Genomic DNA, 24,770 nt, shown 5'->3' on the forward strand with positions numbered 1-24,770 from the left:
ACACACAAAAATACATGTAGTCTTCCTCCAAATCATTCTTATTTTTCATTTTATGAGAATGTTACAGGGACTCCATGGTTCTTATCCTTAGATTTGTACCTAAAAACAATTAACAGAGAAGTCTTTTATATTTGTTCAAGGAAGAGAAAAATTCTTGGCCTTGAGATGAAAGCTGGGACTTACCTGGTGGCACAGTGGTTGAGAATCTGCCTGCCAATGCAGGGGACACGGGTTCGAGCCCTGGTTTGGGAAGATCCCACATGCCGCGGAGCAAGTGGGCCCGTGAGCCACAACTACTGAGCCTGCGCGTCTGGAGCCTGTGCTCCGCAACAAGAGAGGCCGCGATAGTGAGAGGCCCGTGCACCGCGATGAAGAGTGGCCCCCCCACTCGCCGCAACTAGAGAAAGCCCTCGCACAGAAACAAAGACCCAACACAGCCAAAAATAAATAAATAATAAATTAATTAATTTAAAAAAGATGAAAGCTAATTTCCAGCAAAAACACAATGAATCAACGAACTCCTCAATTAAAAAGCCCTAAATGAAAACAGATTACTATCGCCCAGAGGGTTCAGTTTTGTTCTCTGTTGTCATCCTTTGAGCACTTGAAATAATGAAAAAAATTCAGATCTATAGTCCTTCACCTTAGCAGGGCCTTCTTCTGGTTCCAAGTTTCACATGCAGCTAGTTCATCAGTGTTGAAAGAAAAAGGCTGAACTTGGAAAAAATGATGGGGAAAAATCATTTTGAAACCTAGAAGTAAAAGGCTTTAGTTTTCCATTCTAGTATAACAAAAATAAACAAAAATCCAGTTGTGAGTATAATGGTGGTTGACAGGGCTGGGGAGAGGGGAAAATGTGAAGTTGTTTAATGGGTATAAAAAATTCTGGACTTTGGTTGTACAACTCTGTGAATATACTTAGCATGACTGAACTGTACACTTAAAAAAGTTAAGATGGTCAATTTTATGTTATATGCATTTTAATGCAATTTAAAATAAAAAGAGGGGCTTCCCTGGTGGCGCAGTGGTTGAGAATCTGCCTGCTAATGCAGAGGACACGGGTTCGAGCCTTGGTCTGAGAAGATCCCACATGCCACGGAGCAACTAGGCCCGTGAGCCACAACTACTGAGCCTGCGCGTCTGGAGCCTGTGCTCCTCAACAAGAGACGCCACGATAGTGAGAGGCCCACGTACTGCGATGAAGAGTGGCCCCCGCTTGCCACAACTAGAGAAAGCCCTCGCACAGAAACGAAGACCCAACACAGCCAAAAATAAATAAATAAAATAAATTAATTAAAATAAAAATAAATAAATCCATTTAAAGTATAAACGGTTCAGGTTGATGTCAGCAGCTCTAAGTTGGGATTATTTTCAACTCAAGTCAAATGTTTCCCATAAGTCAAACCCACCTGGATTTGACACAATTTTTAATTCCAGTCATTTTACTAAAATAGGCACATATTTCTCTTAATTTACTAAAACTATATCTATAGTTATAAAACAACTTAATTTCCACTTTTACTCCTAAAGTCTTTTGTCTTGGAAGATTTAGAGACCCCTGTAAAAAGATTGTGAAAATATTACTACATTTACTTTGGGAAATAATAAAATAGTCTGATATATATATATATATATGTACATATATATATATGTATACACACACACACACACACACACACACACAAAACTCCAAGGTTTGACTTGTACAACTGGGTAGAAGTGTGACATTCACTGAAATGAAGAGTAGGAAAGGAGCAAGTTTGGAGGATTAGGGCTAGACCAACTGTTCTCAAAAGGTATGATTTCCCCCTCCAGGGGACATTTGGGAGTACCTGGAGACATTTCTGTTTATCACCCCTGGAAGCAGTTGCGGGATGTGGGGGGCATGCTATTGGCCTGGGTTAGGATACTGTTAAACATCCTGCAGTGCACAGGACAGGCTCCCACCAGAAAGAGTGATCTGTCCTCAAATGTCAATAGTGCCAAGAGTGAGAAACCTCGGGTTGGCATCCTCTCTTCTGAATCTGGCCACTCTTTCTCAGCCTTTGAAGCAGGCCTCTCCTCTTCTGACTCTAATTGCTCAATAGTCTATCTTTAGCAGCCCACTTCTATTTTCCTCTACATTTTCTCTTGGGAACATTACTCATGACTTCAACTACCACATCTATGTTGCTAACTCCCACATCTTTATGCCTAGTCTAAACTGTTCTTCTATCTCTAGAGCATTGTTTCTTTATATTTCCCTTCACAGCTTTTCATTAACTTACTGCTACGTTTCTTGTCTTTATAAGTAGCATCTGGTAGAAAACCACAGGGTCATTTATTTCCCAAACATTTACTGAGTATCTAGTTTGTGTAAAGGGCAGCACTAGTATTTGGAAGAAGGTAGTGATGGTGGAGATGAGAGGTAATCATAGTAAGTGCTTTAAATGCATTATCCCTGATTATGGCAATAGTTTTACAAGGAAGAAATTATTGTCTCCTGGAAACGAAAGCCTCAAGTGTTTAATCAACTACTTAAATATCACAGAGCTTGTAAATAACAGAGTATTTTAAAAGTCAGTTCTATTTTGACATTAAGGATTGAGCTCTCTCCATTAAAAAACACTGGGGACAGTGCTGGAAAAGTGTGTCCATAGCCAAAGGGAGATGGATGTGAACGATGAAGGTCTAAGAAGTTCCAATAGCCTTTTATTCTAAGCCACAGTGCACCCTCTTCCGGTTACTTACCGTATATCCCAGAATATAATACACCAGCCATAGGAGGATGAATCATTATTTTCCTTAACTCTAGAAAAGATAAAAAATTGACAACGAAAGTATGACATACCACCAATTGTCAGAGATTTCCTAGATGTTGAAATATTTTTTAAAAGATAAGCCTTCAGAGATTTCTAATTTGTTAAAATATGAAGAAGAAAGTGATCTTAGGTTCTATGACATACGATGAATTTGTTTTCTACATTCAATTTCCACGGTCAGTGCTGGTGGCTGGTGTGCTATTCTGCACTTTAGTCAACTAAGACGTTTGTATATTGCTTTCTAAATGGTCGTAGATTGTTTCATGGCTCTGTGTTGTGCTTCTGCAACTAGATGGTAAAGCTGTTAGCTCTTCAATCACCTCTTTGTTCTCCTCCCCGCCCCCCACCCCGCCCCCACACCAAGCGCCTTTCCACAATCTATGCAGAGTTTACCACTTAGGAGTAAACCTGAATTTCTTGTAACTTAGAATTTCATAGATAGTATAAGCCTGTCCACAGATTTAGTTACACTGGGGGGCGGGATGGGGAAAACATTATATTAAATATGAGCATCGTATTTTTAAGACCCACCCTTGTAGAAACGTTAAAATGTGGTGGGGTAGGGAGCGAGGGCGGAGGCGGAGAAGGGATATACGTCTCAGGATACAGGAAATACGGAAAAAGCGAAACCGGGAGGAAGCTCTGTGCCTGGAGGGGACCCGCCGCCATCTCCGGTCTCTTGACTTCGCCAGGGCCCACCGGAGAGAGCTGACACCCGGGTCCTATAATCCTTATGGGGGAACAACCTTGTACCTCCTGGAGATCCACGCTCCAGCCTGGAAACACGCGGGAAATCAAGCTTCCAAAAAAGCGCTGCCTCCTAGCTCCACGTTGGGATTATCCAGAAGGAACCCCCAACAGAGGTAGTACCCCTCTCCCTTCCACACCTCCTCCAGCATCACCGGGCCTGAAGTCGCACCCACCTTCTCCGGAGAAATAGTACAATATACTTCTCTTACCCCAAACCAGGTCAGATTCTTTCTCATTTGGGATATCCAGGCTCTCTGAAACTTAATTATATATTTTCCCAGATCTCCTTCTCCCTTTCCCTATTCTCTCCACGATTTCAAAATTGAAGAAAGAACATGCAGGCATTAAATAGCTCTTTCACAAAATATGTGGGGGTGAATTTATGGATATTTAATAACATTAAGTAATTATTTTTAATATATTAGCTATGACAATCTTGGTTATATTTTTAAGAAGTAGACTTAATCTTTGGATATGCTTGAAAGTAATTCAGTAGGGCCCAGGTGAGGGGTACAAACAAAATGTTCATGAGTTGATAATTGTTAAAGCTGAGTGATGTATACATGGGGATTCATTAAACTGTTCTTGCTACTTTTGTGTATATTTGAAACTTTTCCATTCAAAAAACGATTGGTTCAAGATCAATAACATTATATTGAAGGCCTAATTCCTATGGCTAACACTGTGCTAACAGAGTATTGTAAGGTGAGCCTTCAGAGGTGTGTGTTTCTCTGTGTATGGCAGGAGAATTTAATTAGTAAAAAAAAAAAGTTACAATATGGTAAGTCAAACCCAAGTGCCATAATGTTTGCTTGTTCAAGGTATTCAGGAAGCAAGGTGGGGGGAGGAGGGGAGAGGGGGATGAGATGGACCAAATCATTCTGCCTGGTAGTAATCTTGAGCCATAAAAGAGGAAGGGGTAACTCTGGGTGGGCCTTAAAGGGTGAGTGACACCTGCCATGTGGAGGGGGAGAGAATGCTTTTCTGGCTTACCTTTCCCAAGGCATGCTTGTTCTAGGAAAACTTGGCTATAACTCTGAATGTATGAGAAGAACTAGGAGGTGAGATAGAGTGCTGCAGGGCCTTAAATGTTATGCTAAGGAGTATGCAGTTTAATCCATAAGCAGTGGAAACCACTGAACATTTTCAAGGAAGTATTGTATTTTAGCAGTCCAGTTTTTACTATCAGAAAAACGATCTTCTATTTAGATGAGCTTATAGAATGCAAAAAATAAACCCTGACCCAAACCTCACAGATTCTTGTAATCCAAAGGAGACAGGGCATCCTTTCTTCATTCATGCAACAAACATTTAAGGAGTCCTTGCAATGGACTAGGCATTATGCTGGGAGCTGTAGGGGATGGATAACCAAAGCACATAGGAGTGAAACAGATATTTGAATAAATAGGTCAATGAATGATGGGATAACAGTGGCAACTAAGGGAGTTCTGGACTTGGTGCTTGGTGGTAGTGCATAGAAAAAGAATGAGCTCTATTGTGCTTGAAAGCATCACCCAGTCATTCCTTACTGCCTGATTTCCCTCAACTTTACCTCTTTGTTCAAAGGGGTAGAGTTGGGGCTGGGAGGCACCATAGGGATAGCAATGCTCAAACAGAAAACAAAGAAGATTGTACAGGGCAAAAAGTGCAAGAGCTACATAATTTCCTCCAGTGACTCAAATCATTGAAAATTATAATAATAAATATTCAGCAAATATTTACTGAACATCTTTATGTGCCAGACACTGTTCTACAAAGCTTCCTAGAGTCTCTGCTCATAATTGATATGAAATAGATCCCTTCTAATACTGTCTATGTAACTGTTTTTCACGAATATATAACTGCAATGAGGGTATGGTAAAGCATAAGGACTTGAGGAGCCCAGGGGAAAGAGATGAGCAGTAACAGAAGAAATGATTTAACGTTATTTTATTATTTTTCAGTCTTTGAGGGATTGCAGTATGACTCCATTTCCTTGGAGCATCCATAAAATAGTTATTCAGTGAAGACAATGAAGATTATTGACAACGCTACCCTGCTTTTCTGATGTCCTGCTTCAGGAAGTTGTGATTTTTAAGGTAATCTCTTTACCAAAAACTTTTTAAGGAAAGAGGAGGAATAAGAGTTGATTATGACACATTAAACATAACTAACCAAACAAAAAACAAAAAGCTAGCACCAAATGATAAATTGAAACCATTTTCTGCATTATATGAAAACATATATACCATATAATAATAATGTTATCTATAAGCTGTTTTGCTATATTCATTTCTAATTACCTTATAGTTCCTGCTGTTACAGTGAAATGTATGTTTTAAACCACATTTTCAGATTATTGCCCGTAAATGGGAACGTGATTGATATTTTTACATACTGATTTTATACACTGTAACCTTTCTGATTTATATCTGTTCTAATAATTTGTAGGTTCTCTGGATTATCTGTTAATTTATTATATTGTGAATAATGGCAGTTTCTTCCTTTCCAATATTTATTTTTTAATTTGTCTTACTGGGCTAGCTAGAATCTTTGGTACAATGAGAAATAGTGGCAGTGACAGAGGATTTCCTTGTCTTGCTCCTGAATTTACAAGGAAATTCTATATGTGTTTCACCATTTTTAGTAGATTTTCTTTTTCAGGTTAAAGAAATTCCCTTGTATTCTTAGTTTGCTGAGAGCTTTTATTCTGAATGAGCATGGAGTTTTTTCTCCAAATACTTTGTATCTACTGCCATGATCATATGGGGTTTTTTCCTCCATTAATATGACAGTGTGACTGTGTGATAAATTACAATATTCAGTTTTCTAATGTATTTCCTGCTTTTGGTTTCATCAGGCCTCACCATTGAATATTTTGTCCCCTATTTTTATAATTTTTCCTTTTATCTTTATTTTTTTCTTTACTTTCTTTTTGTTTGCTCTTTTTCTAATTTACTTATTTGGACCATTAGCTCAGTAATTTTAAATCTTCTTTCCTAAAATAAGAATTTATAACGAAGTTTTCCACTACATACCGCTTTAGAAGAATTTCACAGGTTTTTATGTGTAGTATTTTTATTATTATTCAATTATTATTATCTAATTGCTCTTATGATTTCTTTTTTGACTCATGAGTTATTTGGTTTTTTTTAATTTACATACATATGGATCTCTTTTTTAGAAATCATATTGTGAAATCATTAATCCAGTTACAGTTAAACTTCATCTTTATTATTCTTCTGGTAGCAAAAAGCAAAATTATACACTGGCTCCTCATCCCAATAGATTTCAGCAATATAAAACTTTTTCTTTCATTAAATACATAGGGAAACTGTGATTACGCTATTCAGTGATGGAGTTATTGATGATATTTATACTTGTGTTTTTAAACTTTTTATTTTGATCTAATTCTACACTTAAAGAAAAATTCTGAGAATATCACAAAGAACTCCCATACACCCTTTACCCAGGTTCACCAATTACCATTTTGCCATGTTTGCTTTATAATTCTCTATCTGTTTCTCCCTCTCACTCTCCCTTCCCCTCTCCCTTCCCTGTCTTAAACCTCCCCCCTCCCTCTCTCCTTCTCTCTCTTTGAACTATTTGAGAGTAACTTGCAGACATCATGCTCCTTTACCTGTAAATACTTCAGTGTATATCTCCTCAGAATAATGCCTTTCTCTTACATAACCTCAGTACATGTGTCAAAATAGAAATTAGACATTGTTCCAATTTTTTGCTCCATAAACCTTTATTGTCAAGATTATCCACTCATACTCACTGAAAAAGAGATGAGTTTGGGAGAACATGTATTTCAAATGGACAATGTAAGCTCTATTATAGTTCCTTTTTTCCCAGCTTTATTTATTTATTTATTTTATTGGAGTATAATTGCTTTACAATGTTGTGTTAGCTTCTGCTGTACAATGAAGTGAATCAGCTATATGTATACCAATATCCCCTCCCTCTTGAACCTCCCTCCCACCCCTCACCCCATCTAGGTCGTCACAGAGCACTGAGCTGAGCTCCCTGTGCTATATAGCAGGTTCCCACTAGCTATTTTACACATGGTAGTGTATTTATGTCAAACCTAATCTCCCAATTCGTTCCACCCTCCCCTTCCCCACCCCCCATCCACATGTCCTTTCTCTACATCTTCGTCTCTATTCCTGCTCTGCAAATAGGTTAATCTGTACCATATTTCTAGGTTCCACATATATGCGTTAATATACGATATTTCTTTTTTCTTTCTGGCTTACTTCACTCTATATTACAGACTCTAGGTCCATCCACATCTCCACAAATGACCCAATTTCATTCCTTTTTATGGCTGAGTAATATTCCATTGTATATATGTACCACATCTTCTTTATCCATTCATCTGTCATTGGACATTTGTTTCCATATCATGGCTATTCTAAATAGCGCTGCAATGAACATTGTGGTACATGTGTCCTTTTGAATTATGGTTTTCTCAGGGTATATGCCCAGTAGTGGGATTGCTGGCTCATATGGTAGTTCTATTTTTAGTTTTTTAAGGAACCTCCATACTGTTATATTTGACATATAACATTGTAAGTTTAAAGTGTACAGTGTGATGATTTGCTACATGTATATATTACAAAATGATTACCCACGATAAGATTAGTTAACACATCAATCACCTCATATAGTTACTATTTTTTTGTGTGTGTTGAGAACTTTTAAGATCTCTCCTAGCAACTTTTAAGTATACAATACAGAATTGTTAACTATAGTCATTATACTATAGTATTAACTATACTATAACTATAGTTCTATAACTATATATACTATAACTATAGTATTGATTAAAGTATAATATACATCATGCTTTATATTAGATCCCCAGAACTTATTCATGTTACAACTGAAAGTTTATATGTTTTGACCACCTTCACCCATTTCCCCTACCCTACAACCCCTGGAAACCACCAATATACTCTCTGTTTCTATGAGTTGAGTTTTTTTAGATTCCATGCATAAGTGAGAGCATACAGTATTTATCTTTTTCTGTCTGACTTATTTCCCTTAGCCTGATGCCCTCAAGGTTTATCCACTATTCCAGAAATGACAAGATTTCCTTTTTTTTTATAGCTGAATAATGTTCTATTGTGTATATATATATATATTTTTTTCTTTGTCCATTCATCTGTCAGTGGACACTTAGTTTGTTTCCACATCTTGGTTATTGTAAATAATGATGCAGTAAACATAGGGGTTGCAGATATCTCGAGATCATGATTTCATTTCCTTCAGATATACCCAGGAGTGGAATTGCTGGATCATATGGTAGCTCTATTTTTAATTCTTTGAGGAACCTCCATACTGCTTTCCATAGTAGATATTTCAGTTCACATTCCCATCAAGGGATGTGCAAGGGTTCACTTTTCTCTATATCATCACCAGCATTTGTTATCTCCTGCTTTCATTAATAGCCATTCTAAAAAGTGTGAGATATTTCATTGTGGTTTTGATTTGTATTTCCCTGATGATTAGTGATGTTGAATACCTTTTCATGTGCCTGTTAGCCAGATATGTCTTCTTTGGAAAAATGTCTATTTAGGTCTTTTGCACCTTTTTGAATTAGATTACTTGTTTTTTTTGTATTGAGTTGTATGTGTTCCTTATATATTCTGGATATTAATTTCTTATCAGATATGTGTTTTAAAAATATTTTCTCCCATTCCATAGTTTGCTTTTTCATTTTGTCAGTCATTTCTTTTGCTGTGCAGAAGCTTTTTAGTTTGGTATAGTCCCATTTGTTTATTTTTTGCTTTTGTTGCTTATGCTTTGGGTGTCATATCCATAAAATAATTGCAAAGACAAATATCAAGAAGCTTTTTTCCCTGTTTTCTTCTAGGAATTTTATGGTTTCAGATCCTTACCTTTAAGTCTTTAATCTATTTTGAATTAATTTTTGCTAGTGGTATAAGATTGGGCTCCAGTTTTATTCTTTGTCATGTGAATATGCAGTTTCCTCAGCATTATTTACGAAGTAGACTATCTTTTCTCCATTAAGTACTCTCAGATCCCTTGTCAAATATTAGTGGACTGTATATGCAGCATTTTATCCTGGGCTCCTGATTCTGTTCAAAAGTCTGCATGTCTGTTTTTATGCCAGCACCATACTCTTTTGATTACTATAGCTTTGTAGTATATGAAATTGGTGTTCCAATATTATTATCTAGGCCATATCCCAATTTGACCTATTTATCCCAATAATGTCTTTTATAGCTATTTTCTTTTCCTGATCAAAGTTTCAATCCAAGATGATGCATTGCATTTAGTTCTCATGTCTCTTCAGTTTTGTTTTTTTTTTTTATTAACCTGGAACAGTTCAACCTTTCTTTGTCTCTCATGACATTGACAATTTAAAAGACTACAGAACAATTATTTTGTAGATTGTTCCTAAGTTTAAATTTGCATGCCAGTTCCTCATTATTATGTATAGATTATGCATTTTGGCAGGAATGTCAGAGAAGTAATATATTGTTCTTAGGGCAGCATATCAGTGGCACATAATGTTGATTTGACCCCTTAGAAGAAATGTTAACCTTGATTACTTGATTCAGATGATGTTTGCTAGATTAATCCACTCAAAAGTTCCATTTTCCTCTTTGTAGTTAATAATTTTCCTGGGGGTACTTTGAAACTGTGTAGATATCCTATTCTTCATCAAACTAAAATCCACTGGCCTTAATATCCATTGATAATTCTTGACCAAATCAGTTATTACTATGAAGGCTGCAAAATGGTCATTTTCAAACATCATAATTTTTACTACATTAGTTTGTATTCTACTTCAAGGAAGAGATTTTTGTCCCCCTCCATCTATTTATTTATTTATCTTAGTTTGGCACACAGATTTTTTTACTTTATTTCATGAATACGCTATTGCTATCATAATTTATTCTAATGCTCAAATTGTCCCAGTGGCAGCCCATTCAACCTAGATTCTCTGTTTATTTGACATATTCCCATCATTCTTTGATATATACTTTGACTTCAACCTTTCCTTACTTTTTTTTTTTTTTTCCTTACTTTTTTACTTTCACGTTTGTCTGGTATTTCCTGATTCATTGACCATTTCTCTATGGATCTCTGGTATCATTTAGTGGGAGACAGTATTTGGAAACCAAGACATGGGTACATGGATTTTTTTTTTACTTTTTTAAAAATTTTTCATACAATTGTAAATGTTACTTTCCATTTACAGTTATTAGAAAATATTGGCTATATTCCCCATGTTGTACAACACATCTTTGAGCCTATCTTATACCCAGTTGTTCGTACCTCCTGCTCCTCCACCCCTATACTGCCCCTCCCCCTTCTCCCCACTGGTAACCACTAGTTTCTTCTATATATCTGTGAGTCTGCTCCTTTTTTGTTATATTCACTAGTTTGTTGTATTTTTTAGACTCCACATATAAGTGATATCATACAGTATTTGTCTTTCTCTTTCTGACTTATTTCACTTAGTATAATGCCCTCCAAGTCCATCTATGTTACTGTAGATGGCAAAATTTCATTCTTTTTTATGGCTGAGTCGTATTCCATTGTGTGTGTGTGTGTGTGTATACCCAATTTTATCCATTCATCTGTTGATGGACACTTACGTTGCTTCCATATCTTGGCAATTATAATGCTGCTAGGAACATTGGGGTTGCATGTATCTTTTTGAATGACTGTTTTTGTTTTTGCTGGATATATACCCAAGAGTGGAATTGCTGGGTCATATGGTAGATCTATTTTTAGTTTTTTGAGAAACCTCCATAGTGTTTTCCACAGTGGCTGCACCAATTTATATTTCCAACATGAGTATAAAATGGTCCCTTTTTTCCACATGCTCACCAACATTTTTTATTTGTGCTCTTTTCAATGATAGCCATTCTGATAGGTGTGAAGTGATATCTTGTGGTTTTGATTTGCATTTCCCTGATGATTAGTGATTTTGAGCATGTTTTCATGTGCTTGTTGGCCACCTGCATTTCCTCTTTGGATAAATGTCTATTCAGTTCTTCTGCCCATTTTTTAGGTGGGTTTTTATGATGTTCAACTGTATGAGCTGTTTATATATGTTGGTTGTTAATCCCTCATAGGTCATACCATTTGCCAATATGTTCTCCCATTCACTAAGCTGACTTTTCATTTTGTTGATGGTTTCCTTGGCTGTTCAAAAGCTTTTAAACGTGATTAGGTCCCATTTGTTTATTTTGCTTTTATTTCCTTTACTTTAGGAGACAGATCCAAAAAAATATTGCTGTGATTTATGTCAAAGAGTATTCTGCTTGTGTTTTCCTCTAGGAGTTTTATAGTATCCAATCTTACATTTAGGTTTTTAATCCATTTTGAGTTTGTTTTTGTATATGGTGTTAGAGAATGTTGTAATTTCATTCTTTTACATGTAGCTGTCCAGATTTCCTAGCACCACTTATTGAAGAGACTGTCTTTTCTCCACTGTGTATTCTTCCCTCCTTTGTCGTTGATTAATTGACTGTGAGTGTGTAGGTTTATTTCTGGGCTTTCTATCGTGTTGCATTCATCTACATGCCTGTTTTTGTTCTATTACCATACGATTTGGATTAGTGTAGCTTTGTAGTATAGTCTGAAGTCAGGGAGCATGATTCCTCCACCTCTGTTCTTTTTTCTGGAGATTGTTTTGGTTATTAGGGGTCTTTTGTGTTTCCATACAAATTTTATGATTTTTTTGTTCTAGTTCTGTGGAAAATGCCACTGGTACTCTGACAGGGAATGCAATGAATCTGTAGATTGCCTTGAGTAGTATGGTCATTTTAACAATATTGATTTTTCCAATCCAAGGACATGGTATATCTTTCCATATTTTTATGTCTTCAATTTCTTTCATCAGTGTCTTAACAGTTTTCAGAGTACAGGTCTTTTGCCTCCCTAAGTAGGTTTAGTCCTAGGTATTTTATCCTTTTTGTTGCAATGGTAAATGGGAGTGTTTCCTTAATTTCTCTTTCAGATTTTTCATCATTAGTGTATAGGAATGCAAGAGATTTCTGGACATTAATTACTTGACCAAATTCACTGATTAGCTCTAGTAGTTTTCTGGTAACATCTTTAGGATTCTCTATGTGCAGTATCGTGTCACCTGCAAACAGTGACACCTTAACTTCTTCTCTTCTGATTTGGATTCCTTTTATTTCTTTTTCGTCTCTGATTGCTGTGGCTAAAACTTCCAAAACTATGTTGAATAATAGCGGTGAGAATGGAAAACCTTGTCTTGGTCCTGATCTTAGAGGAAATGGTTTCAGTTTTTCACCATTGAAAATGATGTTGGCTGTGGGTTTGTCATATATGGCCTTTATTATGTTGAAGTAAGCTCCCTCTATACCTACTTTCTGAAGGGTTCTTATCATAAATGGGTGTTGAATTTTGTCGAAAGCTTTTTCTGCATCTATTGAGATGATCATATGGATTTTCTCCTTCAGTTTGTTAATATGGTTTATCACATTGATTGATTTGCATATATTGAAGAACCCTTGCATTCCTGGAATAAACCCCAGTTGATCATGGTTCATGATCCTTTTAATGTGTTTTTGGATTCTGTTTGCTAGTATTCTTTTGAGAATTTTTGCATCTATGTTCATCAGGGATATTGGCCTGTAGTTTTCTTTCTCTGTGACATCTTTGTCTGGTTTGGGTATCAGGGTGGTATGACATCATAGTATTTGTTTGGGAGTGTTCTTCCATCTGCTATATTTTAGAAGAGTTTGAGAAGGATGGGTGGTAGCTCTTTTCTAAATGTTTCATAGAATTCACCTGTGAAGCCATCCGGTCCTCAGCTTCTGTTTGTTGGAAGATTTTGAATTAAACTCTCAATTTCAGTGCTTGAATTGCTCTGTTTATATTTTCTATTTCTTCCTGATTCAGTCCTGGAAGGTTGTGCTTTTCTAAGAATTTGTCCATTTCTTCCAGGTTGTCCAATTTATTGGCATATAGTTGCTTGTAGTAATCTCTCATGATCCTTTGTGCTTCTTCAGTGTCAGGTGTTACTTCTACTTTTTCATTTCTAATTCTACTGATTTGACCCTTCTCCCTTTTTTTCTTCATGAGTCTGGCTAATGGTTTATCAATTTTGTTTATCTTCTCAATGAACCACCTTTTATTTCATTGATCTTTGCTATTGTTTACTTCATTTTATTTCAATTTATTTCTGATCTCATCTTCATGATTTCTTTCCTACTGCCAACTTTGGGGGTTTTTTGTTCTTCTTTCTCTAATTGCTTTAGGTGTAAGGTTAGGTTGTTTATTCGAGATGTTTCTTATTTCCTGAGGTAGGATTGTATTGCTATAATCTTCCCTCTTAGAACTGCTTTTGCTGCATCCCATAGGCTTTGGGTCTTCATGTCTCCATTGTCATTTGTTTCTAGGTATTTTTTGATTTCCCCTTTGATTTCTTCAGTGATCACTTCGTTATTAAGTAGTGTATTGTGTAGCCTCCATGTGTTTGTATTTTTTACAGATCTTTTCCTGTAATTGATATCTAGTCTCATAGCGTTGTGGTCAGAAAAGATACTTGATACGATTTCAATTTTCTTAAATTTACCAAGGCTTGATTTGTGACCCAAGATATGATCTATCCTGGAGAATGTTCCATGAGCACTTGAGAAAAATGTGTATTCTGTTGTTTTTGGGTGGAATGTCCTATAAATATCAATTAAGTCCATCTTGTTTAATGTCTCATTTAAAGCTTGTGTTTCCTTATTTATTTTCATTTTGGATGATCTGCCCTTTGGTGAAAGTGGGGTGTTAAAGTCCCCTACTATGATTGTGTTGCTGTCGATTTCCCCTTTTATGGCTGTTAGTATTTGCCTTATGTATTGAGGTGCTCCTATGTTGGGTGCATAAATATTTACAATTGTTATACCTTCCTCTTGGATCGATCCCTTGATCATTATATAGTGTCCTTCTTTGTCTCTTGTAATAGTCTTTATTTTAAAGTCTATTTTGTCTGATATGAGAATTGCTACTCCAGCTTTCTTTTGATTTCCATTTGCATGGAATATCTTTTTCCATCCCCTCACTTTCAGTCTGTATGTGTCTCTAGGTCTGAAGTGGGTCTCTTGTAGACAGCATATATATGGGTCTTGTTTTTGTATCCATTCAGCCAGTCTGTGTCTTTTGGTGGGAGCATTTAATCCATTTACATTCAAGGTAATTATCGATATGTATGTTCCTATTCCCATTTTCTTAAATGTTTTGGGTTTGTTATTGTAAGTGTTTTCCTTCTCTTGTGTTTCTTGCCTAGAGAAGTTCCTTTAGCATTTGTTGTAAAGCTGGTTTGGTGGTGCTGAACTCTCTCAGCTTTTGCTTGTCTTTAAAGATTTTAATTTCTCCATCAAATCTGAATGAGATCCTTGCTGGGTAGAGTAATATTGGTTGTAGGTTTTTCTCATTCATCACTTTAAATATTTCCTGCCACTCCCTTCTGGCTTGCAGAGGTTCTGCTGAAAGATCAGCTGTTAACCTTATGGGGATTCCCTTGTGTGTTATTTGTTGTTTTTCCCTTGCTGCTTTTAATATGTTTTCTTTATATTTAATTTTTGATAGTTTGATTGCTATGTGTCTTGGCATGTTTCTCCTTGGATTTATCCTGTATGGGACTCTCTGTGCTTCCAGGACTTGATTAACTATTTCCTTTCCCATATTAGGGAAGTTTTCAACTGTAACCTCTTCAAATATTTTCTCAGTCCCTTTCTTTTTCTCTTCTTCTTCTGGGACCCCTATAATTCGAATGTTGGTCCATTTAATGTTGTCCCAGACCTCTCTGAGACTGCCCTCAGTTCTTTTCATTCTTTTTTCTTTATTCTGCTCTGCAGTAGTTATTTCCACTATTTTATCTTCCAGGTCACTTATCCGTTCTTCTGCCTCAGTTATTCTGCTATTGATCCCTTCTAGAGTATTTTTAATTTCATTTATTGTGTTGTTCATTGTTTCTTGTTTGCTCTTTAGTTCTTCTACATCCTTGTTAAATGTTTCTTGCATTTTGTCTATTCTATTTCCAAGATTTTGGATGATCTTTACTATCATTATTCTGAATTCTTTTTCAGGTAGATTGCCTATTTCCTCTTCATTTGTTAGGTCTGGTGTGTTTTTACCTTGCTCCTTCATCTGCTGTGTGTTTTTCTGTCTTCTCATTTTGCTTATTTTACTGTGTTTGGGGGTCTCCTTTTCGCAGGCTGCAGGTTTGTAGTTCCCGTTGTGTTTGGTGTCTGTCCCCAGTGGCTAAAGTTGGTTGAGTGCGTTGTGTAGGCTTCCTGGTGGAGGGGACTAGTGCCTGTGTTCTGGTGGATGAGGCTGGATCTTGTCTTTCTGGTGGGCATGTCCGCATCTGCTGGTGTGTTTTGGGGTGTCGGTGGCCTTATTATGATTTTAGGCAGCCTCTCTGCTAATGGATGGGGCTGTGTTCCTGTCTTGCTAGTTGTTTGGCATAGGGTGTCCAGCACTGTAGCTTGCTGGTCGTTGGGTGAAGCTGGGTCTTGGTGTTGAGATGGAGATCTCTGGGAGATTTTTGCCATTTGTATTATGTGGAGCTGGGAGGTCTCCTGTGGACCAGTGTCCTGAAGTTGGCTCTCCCACCTCAGAGGCACATCTCTGATGCCTGGGTGGAGCACAAAGAGCCTTTTATCCACACGGCTCAGAATAAGAGGGAGAAAAAATAGAAAGAAATAAAGAGGATAAAATAAAATAAAGTAAGACAAAATAAGATAAAGTTATTAAAATATAAAATAGTTATTAAGAAAAAAATTTTTTTAAGTAAAAAAAAACAAAAATAAACAAACAAACAAAAATAATGGACAGACAGAACCCTGGGACAAATGGTGAAAACAAATCTATACAGAGAAAATGTTATACAGAAGCATACACATACACACTCACAAAAAGAGGAAAAGGGGAAAAAATAATATATCTTGCTCCCAAAGTCCACCTCCTTAATTTGGGATGATTTGTTGTCTATTCAGGTATTCCACAGATGCAGGTACATCAAGTTGAATGGGGAGCTTTAATCCGCTGCTTCTGAGGCTGCTGGGAGAAATTTCCCTTTCTCTTCTTTGTTCGCACCACTCCCGGGGTTCAGCTTTGGATTTGGTCCCGCCTCTGCATGTAGGTCACCTGAGGGCGTCTGTTCTTCACTCAGACTGGACGGGGTTAAAGGAGCAGCTGCTTCAGGGGCTCTGGTTCACTCAGGCTGGAGGCAGGGAGGGGTACGGATGCGGGGTGAGCCTGTGGCGGCAGAGGCCACCATGACGTTGCAGCAGCCTGATGCGCGCCGTTCATTCTCCCAGGGAAGTTGTCCCTGGATCACAGGACCCTGGCAGTGGTGGGCTGCACAGGCTCCCGGTAGGGGAGGTGTGGATAGTGACCTGTGCTCGCACACAGGCTTCTTGGTGGTGGCAGGAGCAGTCTTAGCATCTCATGCCCGTCTCTGGGGTCCACCCTGATAGCCGCAGCTTGCTCCCGTCTCTGGAGCTCGTTTAAGCAGCGCTCTGAATCCCCTCTACTCGCGCACCAGGAAACAAAGAGGCAAGAAAAAGTCTCTTGCCTCTTCGGCAGGTCCAGACCTTTTCCCAGACTCCCTCCCGGCTAGCTGTGGTGCACTAACCCCTTCAGACTGTGTTCACGCCACCAACCCCAGTCCTCTCCCTGTGATCCGACCGAAGCCCGAGCCTCAGCTCCCAGCCCCCGCCCGCCCCTGTGGGTGAGCAGACAAGCCTCTTGGGCTGGTGAGTGTTGGTCGGCACCACTCCTCTATGCGGGAATCTCTCCGCTTTGCTCTCCGCACCCCTGTTGCTGCGCTCTCCTCTATGGCTCCGAAGCTTGCCCCCTCTGCCACCCACAGTCTCCGCCTCCAAAGGGGCTTCCTAGTGTGTGGAAACCTTTCCTCCTTCACAGCTCCCTCGCACTGGTGCGGGTCCTGTCCCTATTCTTTTGTCTCTGTTTTTTCTTTTATTTTGCCCTACTCAGGTACGTGAGGAGTTTCTTGCCTTTTGGGAAGTCTGAGGTCTTCTGCCAGTGTTCAATAGGAGCAGTTCCACATGTAGATGTATTTCTGATGTATCTGTGGGGAATAAGGTGATCTCCATGTCTTACTCTTCCGCCATCTTCTCCTCCTCCTCCATTCCAAAGTCATTGTGTTTTCATGGTCATTTTTTTCTCGGTATTTTTTGATTTCCTGTTTGATTTCTTCAGTGATCTCTTGGTTATTTAGTAGTGTATTGTTTAGCCTCTATGTGTTTTTATGTTTTACAGATTTTTTCCTGTAATTGATATCTCGTCTCATAGCATTGTGGTCAGAGAAGATAGTTAATACGATTTCAATTTTCTTAAATTTACCAAGGCTCGATTTGTTACCCTAGATATGATGTATCCTGGAGAATATTCAATGAACACTTGACCAGAAAGTGTATTCTGTTGTTTTTGGATAGAATGTCCTATAAATATCAGTTAAGGCCATCTTGTTTAGTGTATCATTTAAAGCTTGTGTTTCCTTATTTATTTTCATTTTGGATGATCTGTCCATTGGTGAAAGTGACGTGTTAAAGTCCCCTACTATAATTGTGTTACTGTCGATTTCCCCTTTTAAGGTTGTTAGCATTTGCCTTATATATTGATGTGCTACTATGTTGGGTGCATAAGTATTTACAATTGTTATATCTTCTTCTTGGATTGATCCCTTGATCATTATGTAGTGTCCTTCTTTGTTTCTTGTAATCATCTATATTTTAAAGTCTATATTTTGTCTGATATGAGAATAGCTACTCCAGCTTTGTTTTGATTTCAATTTCCATGGAATATCTTTTTCCATCCCCTCACTTTCAGTCTGTATGTGTCCTTACATCTGAAGTGGGTCTCTTGTGGACAACATATATATGGGTCTTGTTTTTGTATCCATTCAGCCTGTCTATGTCTTTTGGTAGGAGCATTTAATCCATTTGCATTTATGGTAGTTATCAATATGTATGTTCCTATTAACATTTTCTTAATTGTTTTGGGTTTGTTATTGTAGGTCTTTTCCTTATGTTGTGTTTCCTGCCTAGAGAAGTTCCTTTAGCATTTGTTGTAAAGCTGGTTTGGTGGTGATGAATTCTCTTAGCTTTTGCTTGTCTGTAAAGCTTTTAATTTCTCCATCAAATCTGAATGAGATCCTTGCTGTTTACTGTAATCTTGGTTGTAGGTTTTTCCCTTTCATCACTTTAAATATGTCCTGCCACTCCCTTATGTCTTGCAGAGCTTCTGCTGAAAGATCAGCTGTTAACCTTCTGGGGATTCTGTTGTATGTTATTTGTTGTTTTTCCCTTGCTGCTTTTAATACTTTGTATTTAATTTTTGATAGTTTGATTAATTTGTGTCTAGGTGTGTTTATCCTTGGATTTATCCTATATGGGACTCTCTGCGCTTCCTGTACTTGATTGACCATTTCCTTTCCCATATTAAGGAAGTTTTCAACTATAATCTGTTCAAATATTTTCTCAGACCCTTTCTTTCTTCTTCTTCATAGACCCCTATAATTCAAATGTTGGTGCGTTTAATGTTGTACCAGAGTCTCTGAGACTCAATTCTTTTAATTCTTTTTTCTTTATTCTGCTCTGTGGTAGTTTTTCCACTATATTATCTTCCAGGTCACTTAGCCATTCTTCTGCCTCAGTTATTCTGCTATTGATTCCTTCTAGAGAATTTTTAATTTCATTTATTGTTTTGTTCATCATTGTTTGTTTGCTCTTTATTTCTTCTATGTCTCTGTGAAACATTTCTTCTATTTTCTCCATTCTATTTCTGAGATTCTGGATCATCTTTACTATCATTACTCTGAATTCTTTTTCAGGTAGGCTGCCTATTTCCTCATATGTTTGGTCTGGTGGGTTTTTACCTTCCTCCTTCATCTGCTGTGTGTTTCTCTGTCTTCTCGTCTTACTTCACTTACTGTTTTTTGGGTCTCCTTTTCACAAGCTGCATGTTTGTAGTTCCCGTTGTTTTTGGTGTCCCCCAGTGACTAAGGTTGGTTCATTAGGTTGTGTAGGCTTCCTGGTGGAGGGGACTGATTCCTGTGTTCTGGTGGCTGAGGCTGGATCTTCTCTTTCTGGTGGGCAGGACCATGTCCGGTGGTGTGTTTTGGCGTGTCTGTGACATTATTATGATTTTAGGCAGCCTCTCTGCTCATGGGTGGGGTTGTATTCCTGTCTTGCTAGTTGTTTGGCATAGGGTGTCCAGCACTGTAGCTTGCTGGTCGTTGAGTGGAGCTGGGTCTTAGCATTGAGATGGAGATCTCTGGGAGATCTTTTGCTGTTTGATAGTACGTGGAGCCTGGAGGTGTCTGGTGGACCAGTGTCCTGAACTCGGCTCTCCCACCTTCAGAGGCACAGGCCTGTCACCCAGATGGAGCACCAAGACCCTGTCAGCCACAGAGCTCAGAAGAAAAGAGAGAAGAAAAGAAGGAAAGAAAGAAAAAAATAAAGTTATTAAAATAATTTTTTAAAATATTACAATTTAAAATATTTAAAAGTTATGAAAAAAAGAAAGTAGAGAGCAACCAAACCAAAAAACAAATCCACCAATGATAACAAGCACTGAAAACTATACTAAAAAAATAAATAAAAATAAAAACGGACAGACAGAACCCTAGGACAAATGGTAACAGCAAATCTATACAGACAAAATCACACCAAGAAGCATACACATACACACTCACAACAAGAGAAAAAGGAAAAAAAAAATAATATATATATATATATAAAGAAAAGAAAAGAAAGCAAGAGAGCAACCAACTCAATAAACAAATCTATCAATGATAATAAACTCTAAATACTAAACTAAGATAAACATAAAACGAGAAACAAATTAGATGCAGAAAGCAAACCCGAAGTCGACAGGTGATCCAAAAGTCCACTGCCTCAATTTTGGGATGATTCTTTGTCTATTCAGGAATTCCAGAGATGCAGGGTACATCAAGTTGATTGTGGCAATTTAATCCACTGCTCCTGAGGCTGCTGGGAGAAATTTCCCTTTCTCTTCTTTGTTCGCACAGCTGCTTGGGTTCAGCTTTGGATTTGACCCCATCTCTGTGTGTAGGTTGCTTGAGGGTGTCTTTTCTTCACTCAGACAGGACGGAGTTAAAGTAACACCTGACTAGGGGGCTCTGGCTCACTCAGGCCAGTGGAGAGGGAGGGGTACGGAATGTGGGACGAGCCTGCATCAGCAGAGGCGGGGGCCTGAGCCTGCAACAGCCTGAGGCATGGTGTGTTCTCCTGGGGAATTTGTCCCTGGATCACGAGACCCTGACAGTGGCGGACTTCACAGGCTCTCAGGAGGGGAGGTGTGGATAGTGACCTGTGTTTGCACACAGGCTTCTTGGTGGCTGCAGCAGCAGCCTTAGCATTTCATGCCCGTCTCTGGTGTCTGCACTGATAGCCACAGCTTGCACCTGTCTCTGGAGCTCGTTTACGCAGTGCTCTGAATCCCATCTCCTCACGCACCCCGAAACAATGGTCTCCTTCCTCATAGGCTGTTCAAGACTTTTTCCTGGACTCCCTCCTGGCTAGCTGTGGCACACTAGCTCCCTTCAGGCTGCGTTCATGCAGCCAACCCCAGTCTTCTTCCTGAGATCTGACCTCTGAAGCTGGAGTCTCACCTCCCAGCCCCCTCCCGCCCCGGCGGGCTTTCTCAGGCTGGTGAGTGCTGGTCGGCACTGATCGTCTGTGTGGGAATCTCTCTGCTTTGCCCTCTGCACCCTTATTGCTGTGCTTTCCTCCATGTCTCTGAAGCTACCCCCTGCCACCCCCCTTCTCCGCCAGTGAAGGGGCTTCCTAGTGTGTGGAAAATTTTCATCCTTCACAGCTCCCTCCCAGAGGTGCAGGTCCCGTCCCTATTCTTTTGTCTCTGTTTTTTCTCTTTTTTTTTGCCCTACACAGGTACATGGGGAGTTTCTTGCCTTTTGGGAAGTCTGAGTTCTTCTGCCACCATTCAGTAGGTGTTCTGTAGGAGTCATTCCACATGTAGATGTATTTCTTTTTTTTTTTTTTTTTAATTTATTTATTTACTTTTGGCTGTGTTGCGTCTTCATTTCTGTGTGAGGGCTTTCTCTAGTTGCGGCAAGTGGGGGCCACTCTTCATCGCGGTGCGCGGGCCTCTCACTATCGCGGCCTCTCGTTGCGGAGCACAGGCTCCAGACGCGCAGGCTCAGTAGTTGTGGCTCACGGGCCCAGCTGCTCCGCGGCATGTGGGATCTTCCCAGACCAGGGCTCGAACCCGTGTCCCCTGCATCGGCAGGCAGATTCTCAACCACTGAGCCACCAGGGAAGCCCAAGATGTATTTCTGATGTATTTCTGGGGAGAAAGATGATCTCCACGTCTTACTCCTCTGCCATCTTGAAGGTCACATGGATATTTTTTAGCTTAATATTTTGTTACTCTTTTCCAATTAATTGCACTTAGTACAGACAACATGGTTTACATGATACTGATTATTTAGTATATGTTGAGATTTGCTTTATGTTCTAGAGAACATGATGAATTTATGTGTTTCATGTGTGCCTGAAAATATTTTGTATATTCTAATTGTTTCATATAGCATTCTATAAAAGTCCATTAAACTTGTTAATTGTATTGTTTGTCTTCTATATTACTATTAATTCTTTTTGTTTGCTACATCTATCCATTATTGAGAGCAATTAAAAATCTCCCACTGTAATTGTGGATTTGTCAAATTCTTGTAGTTCTGTAAGTTTTTGCTTTATATATTCAAGGCTTTATTATTATGTGCATACAAGTCTAAAATAGATACACCTTTTATCTTTTTTAGTGACTCATTTGACCTTTTTACATTTAAAGTCTATTTTGTTTGATAGACTTTGTTTGGATGATATTTTTGTTTACTATCCTTTTACTTACTTAATTTCTTTTTTTCCTTTCTTTTATTTTTCAGAAAATGTTCTGCCAAAAAAAATTGAATGCATTGGTTTACTTCTGAATTTACCAGTAGGATGTATAATTAGAATTAAGGATAAACTTCATAGCTCCAAACATTATTTTCTTCACCAATTTTTTATTTTATGAAACTTCAACTCTTCAGGAACATCAGAAGCCATCCTTCATGTAGATACATCAATTATTTATTTTTCTACATATTTTTTTCTCTTTGTAGATATATATATACACTTTTTTTTTGCTGAACCTTTTGGAAGTAACTTACAGATCTTGTGACACTTCAACCTTAAACACTTTGATGTGTATCTCTTAGGAACGAGTGCATTACTATTATCACACAGAAAAATTCAACATTGATGCAATTATCTAATATACTATTCATGTCAAAGTTCCCCAATTGTCCTAACAATATCCTTTATATCTTTTTATTTGTTTTGATCCAGGATCCAGTCAAGAATCATGCACTGTATTTAGCTGTCATGCCCCTTTAGTCTTTTAAAATCTTGAATCGCACCTTCCCATCCTTTTCTTTTAATTTTTCATTACATTGGCATTTTGGATGAGTCCAGGCAGTTGTCCTACATTCATCCCACAATCCAAACTTGTCTGCTTTCCCAAGACTAATTTGAGCATTTTTAGTAAGAAATCTACATAGGTGATGCTGTGTCCTTGCTATTGCATCACATCAGGAGGCACAAAATGCCATTTGGTCCCATTCATTATTGACGATGCTAAGTTTGTTGACCTTGTTTAAAGACTTTTTTAAGAGCAGTTTTAAGTTCATAACAAAATTGAGAGGAAGGAACAGAGATTTCCCATATGCCCACTGCCCCTACACATGCATAGCCTTCTCCATTATTAATATCTTGTACCAGAGTGGTACATTTGTCACATTTGATGAACGTACATTGACATATCATTATATTCCAAAGTCCATAGTTATATTTTTACTCTTGAACAATGTACATTCTTGCTGTTATACATTCTATGAGTTTGGACAAATGTACAAGGACATGTATTCATCATACAGAGTATTTCCAGTGCCTTGAAAATCTTCTGTGCTCCACCTATTCATTCCACCCCCTCAACCCCTGGCAACCACTGATCTTTTTACAGACTACATGGTTTTACCTTTTCCAGAATGTCGTGTAGTTGGAATAATACAGTATGTAGCCTTTTCAGATTGGCCTCTTTCCCTTAGTAATATGCATTTATGATTCCTTCATGTCTTTTCATGGCCTGATAGCTCATTTATTTTCAATGCTGAATAACATTCCATTGTCTGGATGTACCAGTTTATTTATCCATTCATCTACTGAAGGTTGCATCCAAGTTTTGGCAAGTATAAATGAGGCTGCTATAAACAGCCATGTGCAGGTTTTTGTGTGGATATAAGTTTTCAACTCCTTTGGATAAACATCAAGAATCATGATTTTTTTATATTTTATATTTATAGTTATATTTATACATTTATTTCTTCTTTTAGATGTACACATATATTTTTTAATTAATTAATTAATTAATTAAATATGGCTGTGTTGGGTCTTCGTTTCTGTGCGAGGGCTTTCTCTAGTTGTGGCAAGTGGGGGCCACTCTTCATCACGGTGCGCGGGCCTCTCATTATCGCAGCCTCTCTTGTTGTGGAGCACAGGCTCCAGATACGCAGGCTCAGTAATTGTGGCTCACGGGCCTAGTTGCTCCACAGCATGTGGGATCTTCCCAGACCAGGGCTCGAACCCGTGTCCCCTGCATTGGCATGCAGATTCTCAACCACTGCACCACCAGGGAAGCCCATACACATATATTTTTTGAAACATTAGACAATAAGTTGCCTCATGACTCAAAAACACTTCGGTATGTGTTTCCTAAGGACCTTATTTATTTTTTACCAATTATGCCAATAAATGTCCTTTAGGTAAAGAAAAAGAAAAGAAAATCTGGTCCAGGATCCACTCCAGAATCATATGTTCCATTTAGTTGTCATGTCTGTTTGGTTTGCTTTAATCTACAATAATTTCTTAGACTTTCTTTGTCTAAGAAAAAAATGTTTTTGAAGATATAACACAGCTATTTTATAGAATTTCCTTCGATTTCAGTTTTCCAATGTTTCCTCATGGTTAGACTCAGCTTATGTACTTTTGTCAAGGAATACCACTGAAATGAGGTTTTTTTCTTCTCAGTGTTTTATATTAGTTGGTGCACGATGTCAAATTGTTCTTTAACTTTCAATTTCTTGTTACAGAATGCTGTTCAGGAGATTTCAGAATG

General features: G+C 38.1%; 1 protein-coding gene across 1 annotated transcript; it reads left to right on the top strand.

Annotated features, from left to right (window-relative positions):
- The first annotated feature begins 3,460 nt into the window (after positions 1-3,460).
- On the top strand, positions 3,461-5,593 carry NBDY (negative regulator of P-body association). Its single transcript, XM_059911683.1, has 2 exons — positions 3,461-3,770; positions 5,495-5,593. Exon 1 carries the CDS (start codon positions 3,535-3,537, stop codon positions 3,739-3,741), a length of 207 nt encoding a protein of 68 aa, XP_059767666.1. The 5' UTR covers positions 3,461-3,534; the 3' UTR covers positions 3,742-3,770; positions 5,495-5,593.
- The last annotated feature ends 19,177 nt before the right edge of the window (positions 5,594-24,770 follow it).

The sequence above is a fragment of the Balaenoptera ricei genome, chromosome X (genome assembly GCF_028023285.1).
Source record: "Balaenoptera ricei isolate mBalRic1 chromosome X, mBalRic1.hap2, whole genome shotgun sequence".
Lineage (NCBI taxonomy): Eukaryota > Metazoa > Chordata > Mammalia > Artiodactyla > Balaenopteridae > Balaenoptera > Balaenoptera ricei.